Source organism: Onychomys torridus, chromosome 9, assembly GCF_903995425.1.
Source record: "Onychomys torridus chromosome 9, mOncTor1.1, whole genome shotgun sequence".
In the NCBI taxonomy this organism is placed as follows: Eukaryota; Metazoa; Chordata; class Mammalia; order Rodentia; family Cricetidae; genus Onychomys; species Onychomys torridus.
Genome location: NC_050451.1, coordinates 43,884,227 through 43,909,712, shown reverse-complemented (window position 1 = coordinate 43,909,712; position 25,486 = coordinate 43,884,227). Strand labels below are relative to the sequence as shown.

General features: G+C 45.6%; 1 protein-coding gene across 1 annotated transcript in view; it reads right to left on the bottom strand.

Annotated features, from left to right (window-relative positions):
• Nucleotides 1-23,469, bottom strand: part of LOC118590733 (dehydrogenase/reductase SDR family member 2, mitochondrial-like) — a 28,813-nt gene extending 5,344 nt beyond the window's left edge. The window contains exons 1-8 of the mRNA XM_036198502.1: nucleotides 23,436-23,469; nucleotides 22,893-23,035; nucleotides 17,823-17,867; nucleotides 7,367-7,433; nucleotides 5,006-5,198; nucleotides 3,956-4,133; nucleotides 3,229-3,330; nucleotides 2,556-2,626 (exon numbers count right to left, since the gene is read on the bottom strand). Coding sequence (XP_036054395.1) covers nucleotides 2,556-2,626; nucleotides 3,229-3,330; nucleotides 3,956-4,133; nucleotides 5,006-5,198; nucleotides 7,367-7,433; nucleotides 17,823-17,867; nucleotides 22,893-23,035; nucleotides 23,436-23,469 — 833 coding nt within the window. The remainder of the gene's footprint in view (nucleotides 1-2,555; nucleotides 2,627-3,228; nucleotides 3,331-3,955; nucleotides 4,134-5,005; nucleotides 5,199-7,366; nucleotides 7,434-17,822; nucleotides 17,868-22,892; nucleotides 23,036-23,435) is intronic.
• Between the last annotated feature and the right edge of the window lie 2,017 nt (nucleotides 23,470-25,486).

Genomic DNA, 25,486 nt, shown 5'->3' with positions numbered 1-25,486 from the left:
TTCACTGATCTGAGCTCTCTTATCTCCTGGCCCAGGCTGGGTGGCGAGGGCCTTCAGTGGTGAAGCTCTTGGCTTTCTTATATGGGTTCTGTGGAGCAAGCTCAGGTCCTCACACTTGTGAGGCAAACTCTTTATTTATCTCCCTGGCCCCAGCCTGGTGATTTTTATATTTTAACAGTGTTCACTGATGTACTAAGAGTCAGTTAAAACCTAACATTCAATTTTGTGATTGTCAAATCCCACCCCCAGTTCCTTTTTTGCCTGTCTTATCATTTTCTTTTGGATGTTTTGGTTTGTTTTGTTTCTACCTCCCTATCTACTAGTTTAAAAAATATATTTTGTCCTCTATGGATATTGTTGGATCTGTTTGTACAGGAAGTAAAATAGAGCTGTTTAACTAAAATGTAATACTCTTGCTCTGTCTAAACAACATATGAATCTCTTAACAGTGTGACTCAACTTCTATCTTTCTGATGTGAACATTATTTTTGTATGTTTTTATTTCTCTGAAACCTCCAAAATATCTTTGCGTTGGGGAATAGATGAGCATGTTACTATTCTGTCTTAGTTTTTGCTCTTACACATTTTAAAGACTGGCTGTCTAATTCCTCCTGCTGGAAGCATGTGGCTAGAATGTCCTTAGTGACTGACTTCCGTTGACCCAAGAATGCTGTAACTCTACCCTGAGTTTGTGAGAGATGAGTTTGTTAAGTATAGAATTTCAGGTTGGGATTTCCTTTTTTTCCAGCATACAGGAAGCTCCATTTAAATTGGATCATGAAGAAGAATAATTAGGATCTTAGCAAGTAGATAAGAACGAAGGAAACAATTTAAATGGAATTCATTTGGTGAGATCCTGTCTTTAAAAAAAAAAATGGAAGTAATTTTGCTTGCTTAGATCCCAGAATAATAACAATAAATTACTATTTTATAGATGATAAGCTAAATTAATTATTAAATTATATCTATACTACTGATGTGATAAACTAGGCTGCTGTGTATTTTACTTTCAAATAATATTACTACTTATGCAGTAAATATACAGATGGATTTTTGTATTTCATTTGGGAGCTGGCATGTTTTATCTCAAGTCAGTTATGTTCACGAGTCTGTTAGTCATCTAAGCTCTTGCTCAACAGATAAACAAAGACCTGAAAACTATAAATGGCAGGACCGCACAGCAGTGCTGAGCACGGATCCACAGGCAGGCCTCTGACGTGAAAGCCCATGCAGCCATCTTATTAGTCCTTTGCAGCTAGTTTTGTGAAGCTAGGTTCTGCAGAGACGCCCAGGTCAGGTACCAGGAAACAGAGAGAAATCCACATAACAGGCTGGGGCATCGTCCACTTTTGTCTGTTGTATTGGACTCCTACAGAGAGCACCCTCTAAACTATCACATGGCCATTTTTATCCTGCAAACGTGACATTTTTGAAAACATGACAATCTAATCCTACAGCATGCCTGTGTTGGAATTGGAACGGGACTTCAGAGTCATAATTAGAAGTGCTGGTTGCATGTCATAGTTGACAACTGAATCTGGAGAAGCAACACACAGCCTGCACCAGGTGCTCAGCCTGTGCTTGCTGGACTCAGAACGCCATCATGGGACCAGACAGGGAAGCAGTCTGGTCGGAAGAAAGATTCGATTTCTCTTCTCCCTGGGGACCTTAAGTACGCTGAGCATGCACTCCACCGTTACAAACCCAGCCCAGCCCTGGAACTGGAGTCTTAAAGCAATATGTGCAAAGCACTTGGCCCGGAGACAACCTCCACTTATCGCTCTGAGTTACAGAGTGAGGGCTATGTTGGCACAGAACACTGCTGACGCTGGTCTTCAGAGGAGGAACCGTGGTGCAAGGGAAGGGGGATTTCTGAGTAAGAAGGAGACTGGTAGCTGATGACCTTGAACTCTCCTCTGTTACTGCACCCAGCTGACAATGGAAAGCATCTAATGGTGGGTGGGCCTGCAGTGCAGCCAATGAGAAAGAGCTCTCCAGAATACAGCCACGGGGCTTCTGCCCAAAACGAATGCTGAACTCCTGGGGAACACGTTTCTGGAAACACCTCAAGTCGCTGAGATCAGTGGGAAATCAAAGGAGAGAAAGTCGGTGCCAGGCCTCCCTCACAGGCGAGATGGAGCTAGCTGGTCAGGGGGGTCCCGGCCCCAGCCTGTGACGAGAAGGCGGAGAAACAGCAGACTGTGGATATGCACCTCAGGTTCACCAGGCCTTGCGGCCTGAGTTCCTGCACTCCAAAGAAGTCACTTTTATCTCTGGATTCCTGGACACTTGTGGGAACGCCTACGGATGTACCCTCCTCCCAACCGCCCCATTCTTCTTTTAGAAGATTCCTTGACAAATTCCTTGGCCATTGCATTCCATTTTCTGGGCACAATAATGGACGGGGTTCTTTGATTTCTTTAAGTGCCCCCAAAGTTTGAAAGACAAACTCTTACTGTTCTTGTATTATTGGCACACTCTTGCTTCCCTACTCCCTGATTCATACAAGTAACTCCCCCTCCACCCCTTCTCTCCCCCACATTCCAGATCCTCACCCCCTGTTTTCCATATAGGGCATCAGCTGGCTCAGCAGTAGGGCTGGGGCCTTCACATTCACACCCAGGATCTGAAATCAGAGCAAGTAAGGGGCAGGAGAGGAGAGATGTAATCAGCTGAATGTTCTCTCACAGCAGGAAACATACAATGTAGAATGTGTACATGATGCTTCTGCCAAGGGAAAATTATTGAGGCATTTATGGGGGTAAGGGCGACATCTTGAAGGTTCAGTACAAAAGGGATCAGGTTGATGACTCAGGATTGAAGACCCTGAAGTCTGGGATACTTTTCCTTGTTTCCAAAGGTACTAATTCCATCTGGATCACAGCAGACACCATCAAGGGAATGTGGGAAAGGCTGAGTTTCAAGATTATAGCCTACAAGGGCCAGTGTTGAGGAATAAGCATCCCTGGGCAAGGGAGAAAGACATTCAGTTCTCTAGATGACCAGAACTTCAACTTAGACATTCTTGGTTCCATCTTACAGATGGGGAAACCGAGGCTCAGGGAGTCAGAACACCTGGCCTTGCCCTGTGTGAGTGAGCTTATGAGAGAACATGGATGTGTGGAAGCTGAGGAGTACCCTAGGTGTGCAAGCTTACTCGGGCAGAGGGTTATCTAAATGTTGAAGATGAAGTTCTACCAGCCTCTAGTTAGCTTCCTCAGATCTTACCTTGTCCCAGATCTGTTCACTGCTCTTAAGGGTACCTCCCACTAAGGGATTAACTCCTGCGACACACACCAGGAAGTCCACACCTCCACAGTGTTCCAGGGCCTGTGGGTGAGGAGCAGACAAGGGGGGAGGGAAGCTTTTGTTGCAGTGGGATACCGCTCTTGTTGGTCTGGGAATGTGCCTGGATCCATCCTGGAGAGGAGTAATCCTAAGCAAGGTTGGAGAATGACTGGGTCTCTTTTCAGGAGCCAACAACAAATTTCTGGACAAAGCTGGGGTTTCAGCTCCAATCGCCTCTGATGTCCTCTCATTCCAGGCACCCTGGCCTGCCATTTTCTTAACACACCTCTCATCTACATTACACATCTGAGATATACTGGTCACATATCCATTTTCCTGAACACTCTAGGTCTGGCTAAGAACCAGGACCTCTTCCTCTATAACATCTCTGTCCCTGATTGGATCCTCCCCAAGGGTCTGGTCTTCCAGGAGGGTCTGGTGGATATTCAACACATGGCTGGATGCAGCTTCTCCGCTCCTCATATGCTCCCCACCCCAACATCTCCCTCCTGGCCTGAATGTGTCCTTCCTCTGCTCAGTTCTGTTGGGGAGGCGGGGGAGATTACGGGCATGTCAAGCAGGACCAAGTGACCCAGGTTCATGCAATGGAGTCTTTAACTGGGAATTCTAGTGTGGGTCACAGAAGCTGAAGCCCTACATCCCTCACCGTGGCCACCAGCCGCTCCCGATCTTCTGCTTTCCCAACATGACACACAGTGCCTGACACCCGCAGCCCCTCCTTCTTCAGCATGGCCACTGCACTATCCACATTCTGCTGCTTCCGGCTGCTGATGACCACGTGGGCCCCCTCCTGGGCCAGACGTTGAGCAATGGAGAAGCCAATTCTATGGGCAAGGATGAAGAGGATGTGACAATTCAGTCTTGGGTTGACCCCTTTCTTGCTTGTTACTTTTTTTTTTTTTTTTTTTTGCCCTGAGGTATCAAATTAATTTTCTCTACTAATCCAGAGCAGCTAGCTTCATGCCCTACTTCTGGGTGATTAAGATGGCCAGAATGGGAAAGAGAGATATATCAGTCCTGGCTGAATCAGATCTCTGTGTCCCTCATCAGATCTTGGCCTCATCTCCTGCTGGAGCCACAACTGATTGTCCACATCCAGTTCCCCAGGGGCGGGTGCCACTGTAGAGTTCCTTGATCCAGGTCTCTGAATGTTGCTGAGTGCTCCCAGGCACTCAGCTTGGAAGGAGGTAGTTATCAACCCAGGTAGCACTACTGATAGAATAGAGGGGAAGGATGACAGGACAGCGGGGAAGGATGACAGGACAGCGAGGGGTAAGAAGGCGGTCTTGGTCTCAGCTCTTGGCTGCTGCTCTGACCTCTTGGGCTTTTCACTCTGCATTTGGCTCTGTGTTTCTTATTTAATAAGACCGTTCAGAATTACATCTACACACTACTCTTGACTAACAGAAGTTTGGAGCAGTGGTTGAATCCCTTGTGCCTTCCTCTGGTGAGTTACTCTGTGATACATTCCTGTTTCCTACTGGACTTGGGGCTCATCACAGAGTGGCCTGTACTGGGCTGGTCACACATCTGGTACTGGTTTTGTCTCTGGCCCCTTGGAGTTTCTAAGTAGAATCATTCTCTCCAGACTCTTAAGCCTCGTGGACTTTGCTTTGTGGGGCCAAGGTCAAGACAAAGAGATCAGTAAAATCTGGAGATACCCACAGCTCCCGAGTTCGCAAAGGGTTGCTCTCACCCATTTGTGGACCCTGTAACCACAGCGACTTTGTTGGCCAGTTTGAGCCTGCAGTTCGCTCCATTACTGGTTCTTCTCACAGAGTGTGCAGCCACTGGGGTGGGGAGTCTACCCCAGCTCCGGATCAGAGGCCTAAGCATTGGGATTCCGTTTGCTCTTCCTTTTGGCGAGCTGGGTCCAGGGAGGGTGACCTCTAGAAGAGAAAGGCAATCACATTACATTGCCAGATCCTATAAGGGGAGGTGGGGTGAATTTTGATACTCTCTGTTGGGCCGAGACTGGGATGGTCTAGGACTCTCTGGTGGAAGTTCAGTCTAGCAGTGGCATCCAACACTTTGACATAATATTCCCTCAGTGTTCTAGGGCCAGTAGTGAGGAGGAGGCATGGAGGGCCAGGATCAGGGTGGGAAGGATCTCTCTTTACCCACTGAGACAACTTCCTGCCTTCTATGTTTCAGTAAGCCCTGAGACTTGCTGGACTGTAAGGAAAGATATCCCAAAAGAGGTTTGGTACTTGCCCCCATATTCTGAAGGGACCTTGGGATGCTCTGTTTGGTAGGAGTGTTTTTGTGCATTCAGGCTTTCACCCAGCCAAATGCCAACACTATGAGTAAGGTTAAGGTATTTGAGCCACACTAAGAAGGTGATTAAGTAAGGGCCATTGCCTCACATGGTATCAGCTCAGCTTCCTGGTGTGCTGGAAATGGAAATCAATCTTGTGCACATATCTGTACATCCTGGACAGTGTCTCAAAAGTTCTAGACGCCAGAGATTGAATGAACTTCCTGAGTTGACAATGTCCCTGCAAATATCAGGAAAGAAATGCTGTCCTGACTCTATGCACACAAGACAATGAGAGGTTCCACATTTGGTTCCTTTCCTGGGCTCTGCCCTCTGTGGGCTTTCCATGGCTGATTTTAATCTGTGCCCTTTGACTGTATAATAGCTCTCGCTGAGTTCTGTGCATCCTTAATGGGTTATTCTTTGAAAGAGCATAGTTTAGGGACCTCCAATTTCCAAACTTGCAATTGAAGCCACAAGTGAGGGCCATCTTGTGAACTATTCTCCGGCTTCATAGTTAGGTAGCTCTTACAGATGGCATCAATAACAGGACTCACTAGATCAACCCCGATTTGCAATATGAGGTTTGGGAGAGGAAAGACTAGGAAGGTAAGTATTGATGGACTTTGGTTCTTGGCTGGGTGCCTGGTTATCTATGCTCCACATTGTATCTGTATAGTGATCAGTTACTAAACCAAGTTACTATGGAGTTTAGAAGTGGTGAACTCAACCCTCCCCGAGTTGGTTCATTAGGTACATAAGAAGTTCAAATGAACAAGATTAAGCCAAATATCGAATTCTTTGGTTATTATCTGTAATAATGAGACTAAAAGTTGTTTAAATAAGTTGGGTAGACTAACTTTTCTCTTACTTGAAAGAATTCATAATCTCAGAGGGCAAAGATGACGTGACACTTGAGCTCAGAACAACCGTGGCAATGGTCTGCCAGATTACTCAAGGTGGGGGACACTGATGAAGCAGAGGGTGAGGCTGGAATAAAGTCATGCTACCCACAACATTGATAATCTCTGATATTGCTCATCAACACACAAGTCACAGCAGGCTAATTGAACTGATACTCAATGATTTATCCAGATAATACTGTTTTTTTTTTTTTTTCTGTCTCAGTTTTGGAAAACAGCCAATGACAGTTTGGTTTCATTTGGGAAGAATTCCAACTTAGATTTACTGAATTGCTGTAGGGTTATTTGAAATTGGCATCCACTGTTACAATTTGGTGGAATTATATTTGGACAGATTCAAGTTCTTGGTCTTACGTTGATCATCCGATAGTATCTGAAAGTAAAGAAGACTGCACGAGAGCTGACCTACCTGCAGAGGTGACACCTGGACCAACAAAAGCTGCCTGACAAAGCCTGCACAAGTCCAAGAACTTATCCAAGTGGTCACATTCTTGGGACAGGCTGAGTAGAAACTATTCATGACATTTCACAGTCATAATAAAAAGTAAACTTATCTCACAACCTCTTTTTGGTCTGTTTGGATTTGAGGGGTATACATAGACTGCATCTAGGAATATTGATCATTGCCACCCACAAAACTACCCTAGAGAATGTCATATTTGAACAGGAGCCTGAACGAATTCAGTCCATGGTGGGGTTATAACAGGGCCGGTGCCCTCATGCTTCACATGGGTGTTCAGGGTCTGAACTCAGAGCAATGGGGGAGATGAACCAAGATGGAGGGGGCCTCCTCAGAAAGTGGGAGAAACCTGCTGGCAGTTTACTGGCTTCCCTAGACCCTATCTTGTCTCCAATCTGCCCATCTTCCCTATTGTACTTCCTTTCATGGACTTGACCCTACTGCTCATGACAGGAAGCCCAGTCTCTCCACAGCACTCCAGGGCCTGCAAAGGAGAAGACCTGGAGAGTCAGTTTTCAGGTCAATGTGCCACAGGTTAAAAACACCTGAGCAGGGAGCCGTACCTGAGGAGCTGTCCTGGTTGCCTTAGTTGATGTGGAAGACCCACCCTGGAGGTGTGGCAGCTTCAGGTGGCAGTCTGGAGGAAAAGGGCAAGTCAGGAGGAAGATCACTCGAGTTTGCTTGTCTGGTGTTCCTCTCAGCACTGAATTGTGACTGCTGCTCACTCCACTGCTATCAGTACTGGGGTTCCCAGGCTTCCATGGTGGACTCAGGCCCAGCAGCTTTCTAGGAACATTCCAGGTTTTCAGTGCCAGGTTGGGACTGCACAGGCGCTCAGTTTTGAGGACTGAACGTCCCCAGTGAGAGATGGCTACTGGAGGATTACTCCAACTGCTAAGCCACCAGCCTCAGGGACTGAGGAACCACTGGGTTCTCAGCCTTTCAGATGTCATCTAGATGATGTTGCTGTTTTAACATAAACTGACTTAATAAATTTCTCTATGTGCATATAAAATATGTATCAATAAACACACACACATACTACTGTGCATACGTGTACGTATCTATCCCATTGGTTCTGTTTCTCTAGAACACTCTCACTAATAACATCTGGGTCAAGAAGGTTCTTGTTGCAGTGGGAGGTGATATTCATTTAGTGTCCCTAAGGTCTCCCCTAGATCAAACCCAGAGCAGCTGAGAAAAGCACCAGGTGAGGAGAGAGAGCCATCTCTCCCCATCAGACTTAAAGCATCTTTATGCCCAGGTCTGTGGCTCATACAGGTGGATCTTGGGGCTCTGCAGTGAATGAGCTCATGGCCTTAGTCATGTGCCAGACCACTCGGTCTGGTTAAGGTCTTCAAGTGAGCGGTGCTCTTCTGTTTACTGGCCCTTCGCCGTGGTCATGGGCTTCTGTGTTTCCCCCATACAGCACATAGTTTCTTCCATGCTCAGTTCCTGCTCCACAACATGGCCCCAAACATATCCACATTCTATTGCTTCTGGCTTCTGTAAACCATTGTGTTGATTAGTTGTTGTTGTTGTTGTTATTAAGTTTACACAAGCTGGGGTCATCTTGGAAGAGGGAACCTTAATTGAGAAAAATGCCTCCACCATTTTGGGCCTGTATGCGTATCTGTGGAAGCATTTTTTTTTAAATTAATGATTGATGTGTGAGGGTCTAGCCCATTGTGGGCAGTGCCACCCCTGGGCAAGTGATCTTGGATTGTGTAAGCAAGTGACTTAGTCAGTGTTCCATTGTGTGAAGAGACACCATGACCAGGGCAACCCCATAAAAGAAAGCATTTGATTGGAGCTTACAGTTTCAGAGGTTTAGTCCATTGTTGTCATGGTGGGAAGCATGGCCGCACATGGGCAGACATGGTGCTGGAGAAGATTTCTACATCTGAAGCCACAGGGAGCAGAGAGAGACACTGGGCCTGACTTAGGCTTTTGCAACCTCAAAGCTCACCCCCAGTGACATACTTCCTCCAATAAGACCACACCCACTCCAACAAAGCCACACCTCCTAACCCCTCTCAAATGCTGCTCTGTGATGACTAAGCATTCAAATACATGAGCCTAAGGGGACCATTCTTATTCAAACCACCACAAAAGCAAGCTGAGCAAGCCTGTGAGCACTGATCCTCAGTGGTCTCTGCTTCAGTTCCTGCCTTCAGTTTCCTGTCCTGCTTGAGTTCCCGACTTTCCTTCATGATGGACTGTATGCTGTAAGGTTAAAAAAAAAAAAAAAAAAAAAAAAAAAAAAGCCTTTCCTGCCCAAGTTGGGTTGGTCATGTTTTCTTGATCACAAAAATAGAAAGCAACCATTTAGGCCTTATCCTGGACCAGACACAAGCAATGGCAAAGTTGATTCTGTGGGCAGAGGTGGAGAGAACACGTACTCAGACTTGAGCCCTCCTCTCTGGCTGCTTCTGTACCCTGTTTCCTGCCATTAATATTCTTGCTACTGCTCAGAGTAGCCAGTCCCTTTCTCCACCTAGGAAGGCTCAGCGGGCTAGGCATAGGCTCAGAAGGTGCAGAGTTAGGACAGGAGGTAACCAGATAGTTCCAGGGTCATGGGTCACCCGTGGGTCTCCAGCAGAGGTGCTTTTGGACACTAGGATCAAAGTGCCCTGGTTGACCCTGTCTTCCTGTTGATGGCACTCCTTCTTTAAAAATACTTTACAGAGTAACAAAACCTTGTCAAAGACAAAACATTTACCCCTAGTTAAATAGAAATGTTTCCTGTAATGGAACCCTGATCCATTTGCTGGCAGTCTCCCTATAGAAGTACCAGGTGTTATGAATCCATCTCACCCCACCACAACCTCTCCCTCAGCATCATTCACATTCTCTAGGTCTTAGGTCCCTTCCTTCCTCCCTCCCTTCCTCCTTCCCTCCCTCCCTTCCTTCCTGTACTTTTTCTTCTCTTGTATATTATATCCCGACTGCAGTTTCCTCTCCCTTGTCTCTTCCCAGTCCCTCCTCCTCACCTCCCCTTTCTCTCAGATTCATCCCTCCTGTTTCCCTTCAGAAATGTGTCCACCTCCCAGGCATATCAAGTTGCAGTAAGACTAGGCACCTCAGCCGGGCGGTGGTGGCGCACGCCTTTAGTCCCGGCAATCGGGAGGCAGAGGCAGGTGGATCTCTGTGAGTTCGAGGCCAGCCTGGGCTACAGAGCGATCTTTAGGAAAGGTGACAAAGCTACACAGAGAAACCCTATCTCGAAAAAGGTCCCCAAAGCAGCCCAAAGAGTCAGAGACAGCCCCCACCCTCACTGTTAGGAGTTCCATAAGAAGACCAAGCTATACAACTATAACACATGTAGAGAGCCTAGGTCAGTTCCATGCAGGGCCTGTGACTTTTGTTACAGTCTCTGTGAGCTCCTATGAGCCCAGGTTAGTTGATTCTGTGGGTTTTCTTGTGGTGTCCTTGACCCCTCTGGCTCCTACAATCCTTCCTCCCCCTCTTCCACAGCGTTCCCTGAGCCCGGCCTAATGTTTGGCTGTGGTCTGCATCTGCTCCCATCAGTTGCCGGATGAAGCCTCTCTTGAGACAATTATGCTAGGCTCCAGTCTACTAGTATAGCAGAGTATCATTAGGAATCATTTCACTGACTTTGTTTTCCAGTCTAGTCATGTGTGGTTCTATCTGAGGTGTCTGGGCTACCTAGCCTCCAATTCCTGGTCTGCTAGGCAGTGCCAGTGTTGGGCTTACTCTTGTGGCATGGGTCTCAGGCTGGACCAATCACTGGTTGGCCACGCCCACAAATTCTGCGCCAAATTTACCCCAGCATGCCTTGTAGGCGGAACAAATTGTAGGTCGGAGGTTTTGTGGCTGGGTTGGTGCCCCAATCCCTCCACTAGAAGCCTTGCCTGGTTACAGAAGATGGCCTGTTCAGACTCTGTATCCCTCCATTACTAGGAGTCTTATCTAGGGTCACCCTCATAGAGTCCTGGGAGTTTCTATTGCACTTGGTTTCTATGTTGCTCCCGAAATGCCCCAATTCCAGTTGTCTCTCACAGTACTTTTCCCTTCCATCCTCTCCCAACATACCCCTCTTATTCCTGTCCTCACCTGCCCTGACTCCACCCACAATATCTGTATTTCCCCATCCCAGGGAGATTCATGTGTCCAGCTCCCCAACCACCCCTTGAGTCCTCCTTGTTACTTAGCCTCTCTGGGGCTGTGGGTTGTAACATGTTTGGCCTTTACTTTACAGCTAATATTCACTTATAAGTGAGTACATACCATGTTTGTCTTTCTGGGTCTGGGTTACCTCACTCAGGATGATTTTTTCTAGTTCCATTCATTTGCCAGCAAATTTCATGATGTCATTGTTTTTGACAGCTAAGTAACACTCCCTTGTGTAAATGTACTACATGTTCTTTATTCATTCGTCCATTGAGGGACATCTAGGTTGTTTCCAGTTTCCAGCTATTATGAATAAAGCTGCTATGAAGTTGAGCATGTGTCTCTGTGGTAGGATGGAACATAGAGTAATAGAGCTGGATCTTGAGTTAGATCAATTCCCAATTTTCTGAGAAACCACCATATTGATTTCCAAAATGGCTATAGAAGTTTGCACTCCCACCAACAATGGAGGAGTGTTCCCCTTGCTCCATATTCTCAACAGCATGACTTGTCACTTGTGTTTTTGATCTTAGCCATCCTGAGAGGTATAAGATGAAATCTCCAAGTTGTTTTGATTTGCTTCTCCCTGATGGCTAAGGATGTTGAACATTTCTTTAAGTGATTCTCAGCTATTTGGGATTCCTCTGTTGAGAATTCTGTTTAGATCTGTACCCCGTTTTTAAATTGGATTATTTGGTTTGTTGATGTCTAGTTTCTTGAGTTCTTTATATATTTTGAATATTAGCTCTCTATCAGATGTGGAGTTAGTGAAAATCTTTTCCCATTTTTTAGGCGGCTGCTTTTTCTTATTGACAGTGTCCTTTGCCCACAGAAGAGGACTCCACTTCTTAAACTGTTTTATGACCCCATATGGTGCCCTACAACTGAATTGTGAGAAAGTTGACAACAGTAAAATATTTCTGAACATACAGTGACAAAAACTTCAAAATCTAATGTTGCTGGCAGGGTTCCCTGATTCCCTGTGCTCTTGGTTTTGAATACACAATACCCACACTTTACATTCAGCATATCACCATGCCAAGCCAATACCAGTGAACGCTCACTCAAACACCGCAGCACAGACTTGAGACTATCATAAGTTCAGTATTACAGTGTTTTAAGTGTACGTACAGAGTTCTCTGCTCTTACAGAAATATAATGGTTTAATTATGCAAAACAAAGACCTAATAGTCTTCTACCATCATTCCTCAGCATGTATCAAATCAGTGTGTCTTTGGATTGTGTTGTTGGGATGTTTGAGTTTAAAAACTGCTGTTTGATTTGCTGACTCGAGCATCATAAAAAAGACATTAAATGAATTTTATTTTGAGATCAGGATACAATTTTCAACAATCCCTGAAATGGTCCTAAGCATGCTTCTGCCATTCTGTACTACATATGTATATATATGAAGCGGCATTCTCAGCATTGATGACTGTGAATGCAAAATATTGGTCAACTCTGAAAAGCAATAAAGATGCTCTCCATCTTCAACTGAGATTAATTCTTTATGAAATACAAACCAGTCCATTCATCTTAGCACTGTTGCTTTAATCTGTAACACATAGCAAAACTATGCATACCGAAGAATTGTAAAATTTACTTCTCTGTGATTTATTATCAATAAATGTACAATTTGTATCTGTCGCCTGTTTTATATCCCCAGGTGAAAAGGGAGAGTGACAATCAAAAGATCTCTGCTCTAGGATGTCCCCATCGGTGCTGCAAAGACCCCAGCTGGGTGTGAGACAGACCGCCGCTCTAGGGAGGAGTTGGGATTGCTATAAAAGACCATGTCTTCTCTGGAAGGCAGATGCAGGGGAGAAATAGAGCCAAGAGGTATGATTCACTCATAGCTCCTCAAAGCTAATTAGGTATCTTCTTTTGCTTAATTCATCTCTCGGGGCTGTGGTTTCCTAAATTATAAAGTAAAGATCAGAGGGGAGCATTCAGTGGCTTTAGAATTTTGTAGTTAGAGTTTTCCTGCCTGGCCCAGTTAGGACAAATCTCTCTTACCCGCCAGTCCCATAGTCGCTCAGACCCAACCAAGCAAGCACACAGAAACTTACATTGTTTACAAACTGTATGGCCATGGCAGGCTGCTTGTTATCTACCTTTTCTATCTTAAATTAACCCATTTCTGTTAGTCTATACTTTGCCACATGGCTTGTGGCTTACCAGTGTCTTTACATGTTGCTTTTCCTGGTGGTGGCTGGCGGTGTCTCTCTCCAGTCTTCTACTTCCCAGAATTCTCTTCTCTCTTATCCCGCCTATACTTCCTGCCTGGCCACTGGCCAATCAGAACTTTATTTACACAGAGTGATATCCACAGCAGAATTTAGGGGTCTAGGGGCCAGAGAGATGGCTTAGTTAAGACCACTTCTGTGCTTCCAGAGGAAACCAGTTTGAATTCTTTCCCCATAACCCAGTCAAGGAGTTCACAAACACCTATCCCAGCTCTAGGGGACCCAACACTCTCTTTTGGCCTCTGAGGGCACCTGCACCCAGCCATATTATCCTGTCCCCCACTGCCACCACACTGAATTAAAACTAAAAGAAGTCTTTGAAAATATTTGGTAGTCAACTCTTCCTTGGATGGGCCTTCTTTCTGTCTCAGAGGGACCCTCCTTTCTTTGGTCTTTCTTCATTCTCCTCTCCTCAGAAAACCATGTAAACCTCAATGTAAAAAAAAAAAATACAATCTTTACTTGTTAGGAAAATTCCTAATGCATTTCCTTTTCCTTCTGGCTAAGGATATTATATAAACTCAGTGATGAGAAGCTTGAAGAAAACCAGTTAAAAAGTCAGAAACCTTGCTGTTTTTTTAAGGGAGGAGCTTGCAGTTCATCTTTAGACACTGCCCTTTTGATAGTATGAAAATGCTCAGTGGGCTTTTTGGTTCTGAGACACTGAACTAAAACACTGTCATGATGTGAAAGGCTATAGCACAGCAAAGACCCGAACTGAGCTGTCTTCACTGTGGACAGGACTCTTGTGTCCCCAAAGGGCTGTGCTTAATAGAAAGCCGATGTTGAACTTAGAGTTTCCTTTATCCTCTGAGCTCAGAAGAGCTGGGAGGCCGAAATTCCCAGGTAGGTTTGCAAATTCTCCAATCTCGAAGAAGTAGCCTCAGAGTGATAGATGAAGTAAATAGAACTGATCAAGGGAGAATGAAAAGGACTTCCTCACCTCCCTGTATTCAAAGCATGATGGATGTACTAACAGAAATGGCATGGCATCAGAAAGCAAAGGTCTGAACTCTTTTGGTTTTGCTAACAACCAGTGTGGGGCGGTCATGTTTTACAAGCTCTTGTCCATCAATCTGTACAACGAAGTGGGTGCAGAGTGACATTGTTTCTGGATCTAAGGGCATCCCAGCAGCTTTTATCCTGCTTAGTAGGAAAACTAGGGCACTCCTTGTCTCTTGGGTGGGTTAGCATGGCTGTGGGGGTACTCCAGGGCAGACATTTCAAACTTGACTTTCTTCTATCTTTGAGTGGAATACCAAAATGAGTAAAATGGGTTGGAGATTTACACAAGAATTTATGTGATCTCTAAAATGTTGCTAACTGTTCTAGGTTAGGTGTATTTTATTCCCTTCAAAAGTCACATTGAGACTGTGTTCCTGGTGTGGTATTTTTGGGAGAAGAGGCTCCCTGGGACATGGCTTGATTCCTGGGAATAGAAACCTCATGAGTGAATTAATACCATTCTCACATGATTGAGTTATTGTTTTCTGCCATGAGTTGAACCAACCTTTACAAGATGCAGCCTTTCAGACCTTGAATTTCCCAGCTTCTGGAGCTTCAAGCTAACTGATCTCCAATGACTATATTAAAGCAATAGAAAATAGACTCAGGGCCTGGCGGTGGTGGCACATGCCTATAATCCCAGCACTCGGGAGGCAGAGACAGGTGGATCTCTGTGAGTTTAAGGCCAGTCTTGTCTACAGAGCAAGATCCAGGAAAGGTGCAAAGCTACACAGAGAAACCCTGTCTCAGGAAAAAAAAAAAAAAAGAAAGAAAGAAAAAAAAAGAGAACTGCTTTACACGTGTGGCTTTCTGTGCATCTGGCACTGCAGGGCCTTACCAGTATGCCTGGTTTGTTCATATTTTACTTTGGGTCTATAAAACACATCTGGCTGACACACTGCTAGTTTGGGCTGGGTAGAAGGCTGTATTTGAGGAAGAGAAGGTAACTCGGGGAAGAGAGGTGTTGGTTTTTCTTGGGGAGTGCCTTAGGGAAGGACACAGAGCAGTGTATTTGTTCTGTGGCAATGGTAAACAGGGGAGGTGGGCAGGTTGTTTCTCACTGCCCAGACTTGTACACCAAAGGAATAGGCATTTGATTTCTACCACAGCGATGTTTAATATGTTCTTAACATATTGTACTCTCAAATATTTGGATTTATACTAGACAATAATTATATTTAGTTGCTGAAGATCCTAGAGGTATTTTCAGGGCAAGAACTTGGGATCCTTGGGGAGCATCTACCTAGAGACACTGATCCGCTGGAACATTCCACCAAAACATCTTCTCTTTAGCACTGGCTGTCCACAGGATACCCCACCCAAGTGTGTGGTTTCCAGGTCAGGCAGGGAAGTTGTTTGGAAGCATCTAATTTCATTTAACCTTAGAGGAGGGGCCTTGTCAAGTTGTCAAGGGCTCTACAGCACCCCAAGGACAGGAGTAGCTCTGAGATCTTGCCTCAGGCTCCGATGCTGTAGCGGCCACTCATCTGCTCTAAATCAGGCTCTAAATCACTGCTCCTCCCTCAGGACACACCAGGATCTCCCGCCCTCTGCCAGCCTTTGCTCATTTGAGTTGTCAAGGCCCTATAGCTGAGCCTGGGCAACTTCCTGGGCAGCATCCCCTGCCAGAAAACCATGTTTTGTCCTTATGAGTGGACTATTCCCTACACATCACCTCTGAAACTGACAATTTTGAGAGGATGCTTTCCTTTCAAATCTAGCCGGTTATTTATCTGACTCTTCAGTCACATTAATATATCTTGACTGCTTTGGCCATGGTCTAACAATGAATGGTACTTACTTAATACTCACGCTTCACTGCTTTGTCTCGTAAATTACCCCTTCTCCTTTCTAAATTAGACTTTGAATGCAGCGAAAATTAAGGCTTTTAGTCTAGATTTGCAGTTACAAGCAGCTCTTACCCACTTATGAGCCAAATCTTGCATGTTATCTTGAGGAATCATTTGTAGGGCCCAGAGGGAAGAAAACTATATGAAAAGATGCCTTGCCTAGCATCCAGACTCAGGACCATTCACTTACCCAACACTTAAGTGATCTTTATAGTGGCCATCTCACTTCATAAAGGCGTACACTGCAGTTTAGTGTAATCGTGATTTGCCCGCCTCCCGTCAGAGTCTCCCCTAACTCGACTAGTAATTGTCTGCAGACTGCACCCCTGGTTTGCTGTCTGTGTGAAACAAGCAAAGCTCTTGCTATAGAGCCCAGGCTAGCCCCAAATTCAAGTGTAGGGAGGACAGCGGTGTGGTACCATATCTGCCTGCCCAGAGCCGAAATATGGGGGATGGAATATGCTGAATTTAAACTCAAGCCTTTGGGTCCTTGGGACAGGATGGTATCTACCTGCAGGCAGAAGCTGGGCGGGAAGCATCCAGTTCTGGCTGGTCTTACCTAACTGAGCTGTTCTGAGGGTGGTTATTTGTTGGGGAATATTATTTTAAGGTGTGTTACTTTTGTTTATGTTGCATTTGTTTAACTCTGTGAAGCTGTGTTACTGTGCCTGTCTAAAACACCTGATGGTCTAATAAAGAGCTGAATGGCCAATAGCAAGGCAGGAGAAAGGATGGGGGAGCTGGCAGGCAGAGGGGATAAATAGAAGGAGAAGTCTTGGGGGAGAAACGAGAAAGGAAAGAGGAGGACATCCGGGGCCAACCACCAGCTACTCAGCTAGCCATGGAGTAAGAGTAAGACTTACAGAAGTAAGAGAATGGAGAAGCCCAGGGGCAAACGGTAGATGGGATAAATTAAGGGGAAACTGGCAAGAAACAAACCAAGGCCAAGCATTTACAATTAAGGATAAGTCTCCGTGTAATTTGTTTGGGAGCTGGGTAGCAGCTGAAAGGAGTAGAAAACACTAACAACAGCAGTTACTCAACATGGAGGGGTACTGCAGAGGGACAAAAGGCAGACAAGCCAGCCCTTCATTTGTTCCCCACTAAAAGCGTGTTGTCAACAGTGATCATAAAGCACCAGATTAGACCACGGTTAGACTGTGCGCAGACAAGGAGCTCCTGTGACTAAACCAAACTAAAACTAATGGGGCTTGAGAAGGCTCCATCAGTGATTTAATGAGGAGAGAACTGTTACTGAAGGGAAACCCGTGTGGGCCCGCCAGTTACTGAAGGGAAACCCATGTGGGCCCGCCAGCTTCTCGTAATCTCTGTTGGTTTGAAGATCCATTGTTTTGTAGGCACAAAGCTGAGCTGTGTATTGTTAATTTCCCATTAGTTCTGTTTCAAGTTGTGGTGTCTGCCATGTGTATCATGATAATGGTTATCTAGATTATTCTAGAACTTTCAGGGCACATTAGCTAAGGTCCTGATTCTTTACTAGTACTTAATAGGGCAGGAAAGGAGAAAGGTGGACTGACATTGAGGTACCAGGGGAGGAAGACCTCATTCACACCTGCAAGATGGGCTCATCCAGCAGCTCTGAGAAGACACCATCCCACTGAAGGCTGGTACACTCACCATAGGAAAGAGTGTCTCAGGTTCGGCATGCTCCTGGACCCGAAGCTGGTGTGAGGGGAAGGAGCATTAAAGAGAGCTGTGACCCATGCCTTGAAAAAAAAAACAAAAACAAAAACAAAACAAACAAAAAAAAAAACAAGGCCATGGAAAGTGTGGAACTGTTATAGAGGCATAGTGATTGACACATCTCCCAACTATCACGGGAGACAGAGCAACTGACAGTGTTTCTTGTGAGCTGTGGACAGAACAGGAGCAAGCTAGAATTGGCTTACCCTCTTTGCCTCACCAGATGCTGTTTTGCCCTCAGAGAAGAATTAGCACGCAAGCTTCACCTAGCATTCTGATTTCTAAGGAACCCAGCCAGGACATGGTACCACAACTGGACTTGGAATCCCAACATGACAGAGTAGACTTGCTGCCCTCTAATTCTGTTCTGCTCTGTTTTGGTCTGTTTCCTGTGAGCTTTAGATCCTGGGAGAGGATGTCTGTAGCTGGTCAGTTCTCTTCATCTAAGGGCCAGGGCTGGCAGTGGGAGACTAGCCTAGCCAGGCTGAGTCTACCTGGGGCCCAGAGGCTGTTCTTGCTTCAGCAGTGAGAAGGTCAGCAAGAAACGTTTCTCTTGGTATAAAAATGGGTGAAACCTCAGGTTCATACTCCAGGTACAACCTCTTAACCGAGTTAAAAGGGAAGTTGGAAGCCGTAGTTATTAGCCATATGGGCATGCTGGGAAGTGGGTATGGTGGGAAGGGGGTTGTCTCCTATTGGCAGACAGCCATTTTTGCGGAGACTCTTCTCCCTAAGTCACAGCAGTTAGCTGGCAGATTAGGATTTTTTTCTCTCTCATGGATTAGGATGTGAGAGAATACATAGGAAATTGGAAGGCACGGAGCCAGGACCTCAAGAAGAGCTGGTAGCTTTTGCTTTTGATTCAGGCTGGACTGTGATCAGATTCCCCTTAAATCTGAATTGGAAGCAACTAGATGTGTAATAATTTAAGCAAACCTGCCCTTTCCCTTCAGTTAATTCAGTTCCATCAATATTTATCAAGAGATTGTTCTGCGATGGCTGCGTTTCCATAGGTCTGGGAACCAGGCGTGGCTGATATAGAAATGAGGGGAGCGGGAGGATGGGGAGGCAGGTTGCAGGGTCCCCTGGTGAGGTTGCTGCAGCATTGCTCTTGGGGTGTGAAGGTCAGCCAGAAAAAAGGTGCTCTGGGGAACGCTGGAGAGCCAACAGTGTGTTGGCTTTGTTGTGTATTGTGAATAAAAGGGATGCACAGAATCCTGGACCCAGCGTCTCTTGGCTGCCTCCACCCGGCTCTCCTGGGAGGAGCTCACACTCAGCTGGTCCAAATGCACCCATGTCTTCTGTGAGTGCCTTCTCCTTCATCTACTTCACCGTCATCTACCTAGTCTCCTCAGGTGGACTCCCAGGCGTGTAACAAAGTGGCTCCTGATACCATGCATGTTGGTCAAGTCCGTGTCATTTTTTGTTGTATGTCATTTTCCTTGCACAGCAGCATGATTGTCCCATGGGGCCTTGGGTTCAGGCCACAGCTCTCTGGTGACAACATAAACAGAAGGCAGTGGACTTTTGTATTGTTTACCAGGGAAGATCTGGGTCCAAGCAAGGGCTGCCCGGGGAGGGGGGGGGGGCTTAGACGTAAGAGAGGGGAAGCTACTGCTGTCTCGTGGACTTTGCAATATTGAATTTGAGCTTTGAACAGTCTGGGTGCTTGAGGGCATCAACAAAAGACAAACTATGCTACATGGGAATTATGAGTGTGTCAGATTTATATTTGAGTCTTCTGAGCAGTTTGACATTTGAGAAGGAAATAGAAGCTGGCTGAACTATTCAACCATAACATCTGCATGGACTTAATTTCCCTAAGGTTTCTGTGTGTCTGGGATTCTTCCCTGATGCACGGCACAGTGAGGCACAGGGCTTTGATGGTCTCCTGCACCACTTCTACCCTCCATCTAGGCATTTGGTTCAAACCGGTTTGACCAGGTGCCATTGTCAGCTAGGTACCTTCCTGTCCCTTTCCCTGCGTTGTGGGGGAGTTGTGAGCTTCCTCTCCCAATGTCACTTTTGGATATGGCACTGGGTTGGAATCTGACAATTAAAGGTGCTGGCAGGACAAGGGATGCAGAAGCGGAGTCAGCATCCCTGTTGGCAGCTATGAACAGCTGCTTGGGCATATGATACACATGCAATTTGCTCCAGCTTTTGGGCACCCCCTGAGAATCACCTGCTCGGGGATTGTCAGCAGCTGGGGCTGTCAGCAGCTTTCCTGAGTTTGTGGAAGAGACAGCAGTTTCTGTTGCCTCCTCGGGCATTTGTGGTAATATTTTATTTGTGCTGAGATGTGGTGATATGTTATTTGTGCTTTAATAAAGCTTGCCTGGAGATCAGGGGGGAAAGACCAGCCATTTTAAGTAAACAAAGAAGTCAGGTAGTGGTAGCACATACTCTTAATCCTATCAATTAGCAGGCAAGGTCTCTGTGTATTTCAGGCCACATTAGGAAACAGCCAAGCATGGTGATACAGGCCTTTAATGCCAGTACCAACCATAGAGACCTAGAGGTACAGACGGACAGAAAGGGACAGAACTGTGTAGGAAGAGGAAGTGAGGTAGCTGGGCTAAGATAGCCAATGAGAGGGCAGAACAGCAAGGCAATAAGGTGTGGGTAGACAGGAAGTAACTGGCATTTGGAAGCTGCAGAGTTGGTGAGGTAAGGTTGGCTGGTGGCTTTCCCTAATTCCCTGATCTAAGGTTTTCACCCCTATATTTGTCTCTGTGTTTTTTATTTAATAAGACTAGACTGTTTTAGAAACTCATCTGTGGTTTATAAAAGAATGAGAACATGAAGTTAGAGGGGTGGGCTGGAGAGTTCATCTGGGAGGAGTTGGGGAAGGTGTGTGTGTGTGTGTGTGTGCATGTGTGTGTGAATCCAGGCAAAATTTATTATATGCATGTATAAAATTCTCAAATAATTAAAAATATGCAAAATTCTAAGTATTTGTTCTTATACTCATGAGTAAGTATAGTCTCTAATCCTTATCAAGAAAACTTCTCTTTGTACCAGATGGAAACCACTATAAGAAAACACAGCCAAAGCCAGGCAGTGATGGCCTTTAATCCCCAGCACTTGGGAGGCAGAGCCAGGCAAATCTCTGTGAGTTTGAGGCCAGCCTGGGCTACAGAGTGAGATCTAGGACAGGCACCAAAACTGCACAGAGAAATCCTGTCTCAAAAACAAACAAACAAACAACAAACAAACAAACAAAAAACCACAGCCAATCAAAATGCAGAGTTCTGAAGCCCATTCCCACTGGATACATCTACAAAACACTCTTGCATGGAAGGCTCAGGGAACATGGCAGAGAAGCAGAAGCAGAAACACTATAAGAGTGGTAAGATCACAAAGTTTACTATGAGACCATGTCTCCTAGTGATGTCAGAAGTTACATCACCAACATGGCTGCCTGAACATGAGCTGAGCAAGGACAACAGCACCAGACAAGCTAAAGTAGATGGAGGAAGCCCACAAGGCCCCAGCCTTAGACAGAGATCTACAGGCAGCTAAGGATTGCTGATAGCTGGAGAAATAGTCTTCCCCAGGGAAGAGCACACCAATTAATTATCCAATACCAAATGGTCAGCCCTGAAAACACACATACAAGTAACATTTTTTCCCCACTAATACCAGCTTGTGGTAATTAGGTGTCAGGGGCTTTGGCTGGCCAGAGGACACTCATTTGGGGAGGACAGAAAGCTAAGGGATTCTTCAATAAATGAGCTGTGAGTGTATGAATACTTCCATGTAGGAAAAGCATTGTGGTTCCACAGAGATGTAAAAACAGAATTATCATATAATCTAGTAATTATATGAGATCGTAGTCCATCACTGAGGGAAGTCAGGGCAGGATCTCAAGACAGTAACTAACTGCAGGGGCTGATGCAGAAGCTGGGGATAAATGCTGCTTACTGGCTTGCTCACAGCTTGCTTGGTCTGCTTGCTTATACAAGAAAAGGCCCCACAGGCTTGCTCACAGGCCAATCTTATGGAGGCATTTTCTCAGTTAAGATTCCCTCTTCCTAACCGGGCGGTGGTGGTGCATGCCTGTAATCCCAGCCCTCGGGAGGTGGAGGCAGGTGGATCTCTGTGAGTTCGAGGCCAGCCTGGTCTACAGAGCTAGTCCAGGACAGGCTCCAAAGCTACAGAGAAACCCTGTCTCGAAAAACCAAAAAAAAAAAAAAAAAAATCCATCTTCCCATATCCGTCTAGGTTTGTATCAAGTTGGCAAAAAACAACCAGCATAGACATGTTCCATTTCAGAGGCATTTCCCATGAGAATACTCAGAGGGCACAGAAGTTAGTTACCAGATTAAGCAAACACAAATGCAGAACATGCAGTGAAATTTGAATTTCAGGTGAATGGTGAGTGTGTTCTATTTATCCCACTTGTTCTCCCACCACCACCACCCAGAGTCTAGAAGAAACTGTATGGTGATGTATTATATATCAAATGAAGCTTGTCTGAGGATCAGAGGACAGAGCTCAGCCACTAGATCAAATATAGAGGCCAGGCAGTGGTGGCACACACCTTTAATCCCAGTACTTGAGATCTCATACCTTTGCTACCAGTGTTTGGGAAGCACACACACCTTCAATCCCAGCGCTAGGGAGGAAGGGAAATGGCTGGCCAGAGAAAGGCATGTAAGGAGTGAGGAGATAGGAATTAGAGGCCTTTTCGGATGGAGGTCTTTCAAATGAGGATTCTATTTGGCCTAAGGATTCAGTAGTGGTGAGAAATTTCTCTAGTGGCTTGTTCCTTTGTCTCTGATCTTTCAGCATTCACCCCAATATCTGCCTTCAGGTTTTTATTATAAAACCCATTAGATTTTGTGCAACAAAACTGTTTGTAATATCAATCTTTGATAAAGATTTGTATATATAATAATCAAAGAGTTCAGTGGTAAGAAAACAATCAGATTAAAAACCATCTGGCAAAGGAGGTATGTAAATGGTAACTAAGCATATTTAAAGGGGTTCCGGTCTCACCTCACCAGGGAAGTGCAAACTAAAAGGACAAAGGGGCACCACATCACCCCTGTTGGAATGGCCAAATTCACAGTTAATGGCAGCGGCTAGTGCTGGTGTTCTGGAGAACTCACTGCTGGTGCGAATGCACACTGCGCAGCATTCTGAAGGAGAATTTGATGAGTTTTCGCAAAACCAGACATGCTCTTTCCATAGGACCCAGCAGTGAGCATCCATGCTCACTCCTCCTGACTGTTTTAGTAGGTGAGGGAAGAAATGTGTTGTATCTGGACAATGGAATATTACTATTTTCTTAAAGAAGTCTGATAGTGGTTGATAGAATTCCTGGCCATTCTCCCAGCTACATGAACACACATGTGCTGTCCAGTAGCCAAGCAAGAGGTTTAGTCATTCCAGGTCCTGACATCCTATGTAATCCATGCGTTGTGTGGTCACATAATTTGCATGCAGCATGATCATGTAATCCATGTGCATACATGGTATAGCTACATAAGCCCATATGCACATGTGCAGAGGAGTCCATAAAAGGCGGATCCCTCGTACCCTCCCCCTCTCTTTCTGCATCTTCATTTCCCATCGGCCTAAGCACCCCCCTCTCTTCCTTCTCTTAATAAGCTCTTACAGTGGGTTGTGTCGTGCCTTGTGGCTTTTCTCGCATGGTAAACAACACAGCTTAATGAATAACACAGCGCCGTGTAATAACTGACAGTGGTATTTATGTGTTTATTTGTCACTGGTGGGGATTGAACCCAGGGTTTTACACTCAGAGTGTCTTGGCAGCGAAATGGAATTTCTATAAGTAAAACTTTGCTCAGTCGTCCTAGGAAGGAATGTCTGTTGGGACAGCCTGTCTCACCTGGGGCAAAGAACTTCTGGAAGGAGAGGCTTCAGGAGAGAAACTACAACGATTTCCTCATGTCTAAGGCCCCACTCCACCCCTATAAAGGGTCACAGCCAGCTTCTCCCCTTGGCAGACCCTTCAGTTTCCCAAGGGAGAGAGGCTGACCCTTGCTGTGTGTGCTAATAAACAGAGTTCCACCTGTTGGAGGTCAGACTCATGTCTCCTTCTGCCTCTGTCTCTTTGCACTGCCTCAGAAATCTGAAAATGTTCACTAATCATGTGCTCAAATGCTGAGCTACGCCACCATCTCAGACAAAGGAATGCTGTTTACAGCTAAGAAGAAATAAACTGTCCAACCAAACTCCATGGAGGAAGATTGAAGGCATTTGATTACGTGAAAGACGATCTGAAAATATACTCGGACCCTAATGGTGTGACATCCTGACAGGCATACTGTGGTGACAGTGAAGCAGATCGGCAGGTGCTGCGGACGCTGTGGCAAAGGAAAGGGTGAGCGGGCAGGACAAAGAGGGTTTTTAGGGCAATGAAATTATTCTGTCTGATACCGTAAGCACAGATGTGCCATTATAGTTATTCAAATGCTAGAACACTCAGTACAGTGGGCTCCACCATAAACTATGGGCATCAGGATTATGTGTTAATCCCACCAGGCAAGAATAAGACCACTACCACAATTTCTGAGTGATAAATCTTTACAGTGTACAAGAGGGTTATTCCCCAGCATGAGTAGGCCAGGCTGGCTCTCCAGAGAGCCCATATTCATTGTCTCCACCTTTGGGTACAGGTATCTGTGGAGGCCAGAAGACCTACAGCTAGAGTTATAGGCAATTGTGAGCTGCCTGATATGGGTGCTGGGAACCAAACAGGTCCTCTGCAAGAGCAATATGCACTCTTAACCACCAGGCAACGTCTCCAGCCCCCAAGTATTGTGTTTTTGTTTATATGAAACACAGTAAAATGAAAACCTGAACTGAGACCACTGCATTAGTTTTACAGCCCACTAATGGCTGAGACTTACAATCTCAGAGTCCCTGTTCCTGTGGGGAGCAATGGAGATAAGCACTCAAAGAGTGCAGCTAATTAAAAGCCTTTATTCCAGTCAGCTGGGACCACACCCAAGTGTTCAGGGGAACCTAGGTGTGACCCTGAGTATCCAGAACACAGAGTTCTTAAAGGCAGAAACCACATCCTGGTATCTGCTCGACAGCTTCTGGGGGCTTTGTAGAGTAAGCACACTGAAGTGGAAGCAAGCGGTTTAACAGAAGCTGAGATTAAGCAGTTAGCTGCAGGGTGGGGAAGGGTTCTTGCACAAACAGGCAGTTTAACAGAAGCTAAGTTAGCTAGGACATCCTGACCTTTGGTTCCTAGGATAGAGATGGGTAACTTTTCATTGGATTCTCCATCAAGGAGACCAAATTCTAGTTAAACCTGAAATGGCCTCAGCAAGAACATAAAAAGAGGAACCTCTGCACTATCTTGTCCCATCCCACTATTACAAAACTACTTTTTTTTGAAAAGTATGTGAATACGTTCTTGTCTTAAAATTAAAATTGCATGTGAAATTTCCCTTGGCTGCTGTTGTGCCTCTGTAATCCCAGTGACCTCTCAAGAACTATTTTAATTGTGACACATTTCCAGACCTTCCCTCAGGCACATGGGTTGAGCCCAAATGCCCATGAGTGTGTGGGCCATTTGCCAACATGATTAGTCTTGTAATGGGCATTTTGTTCTG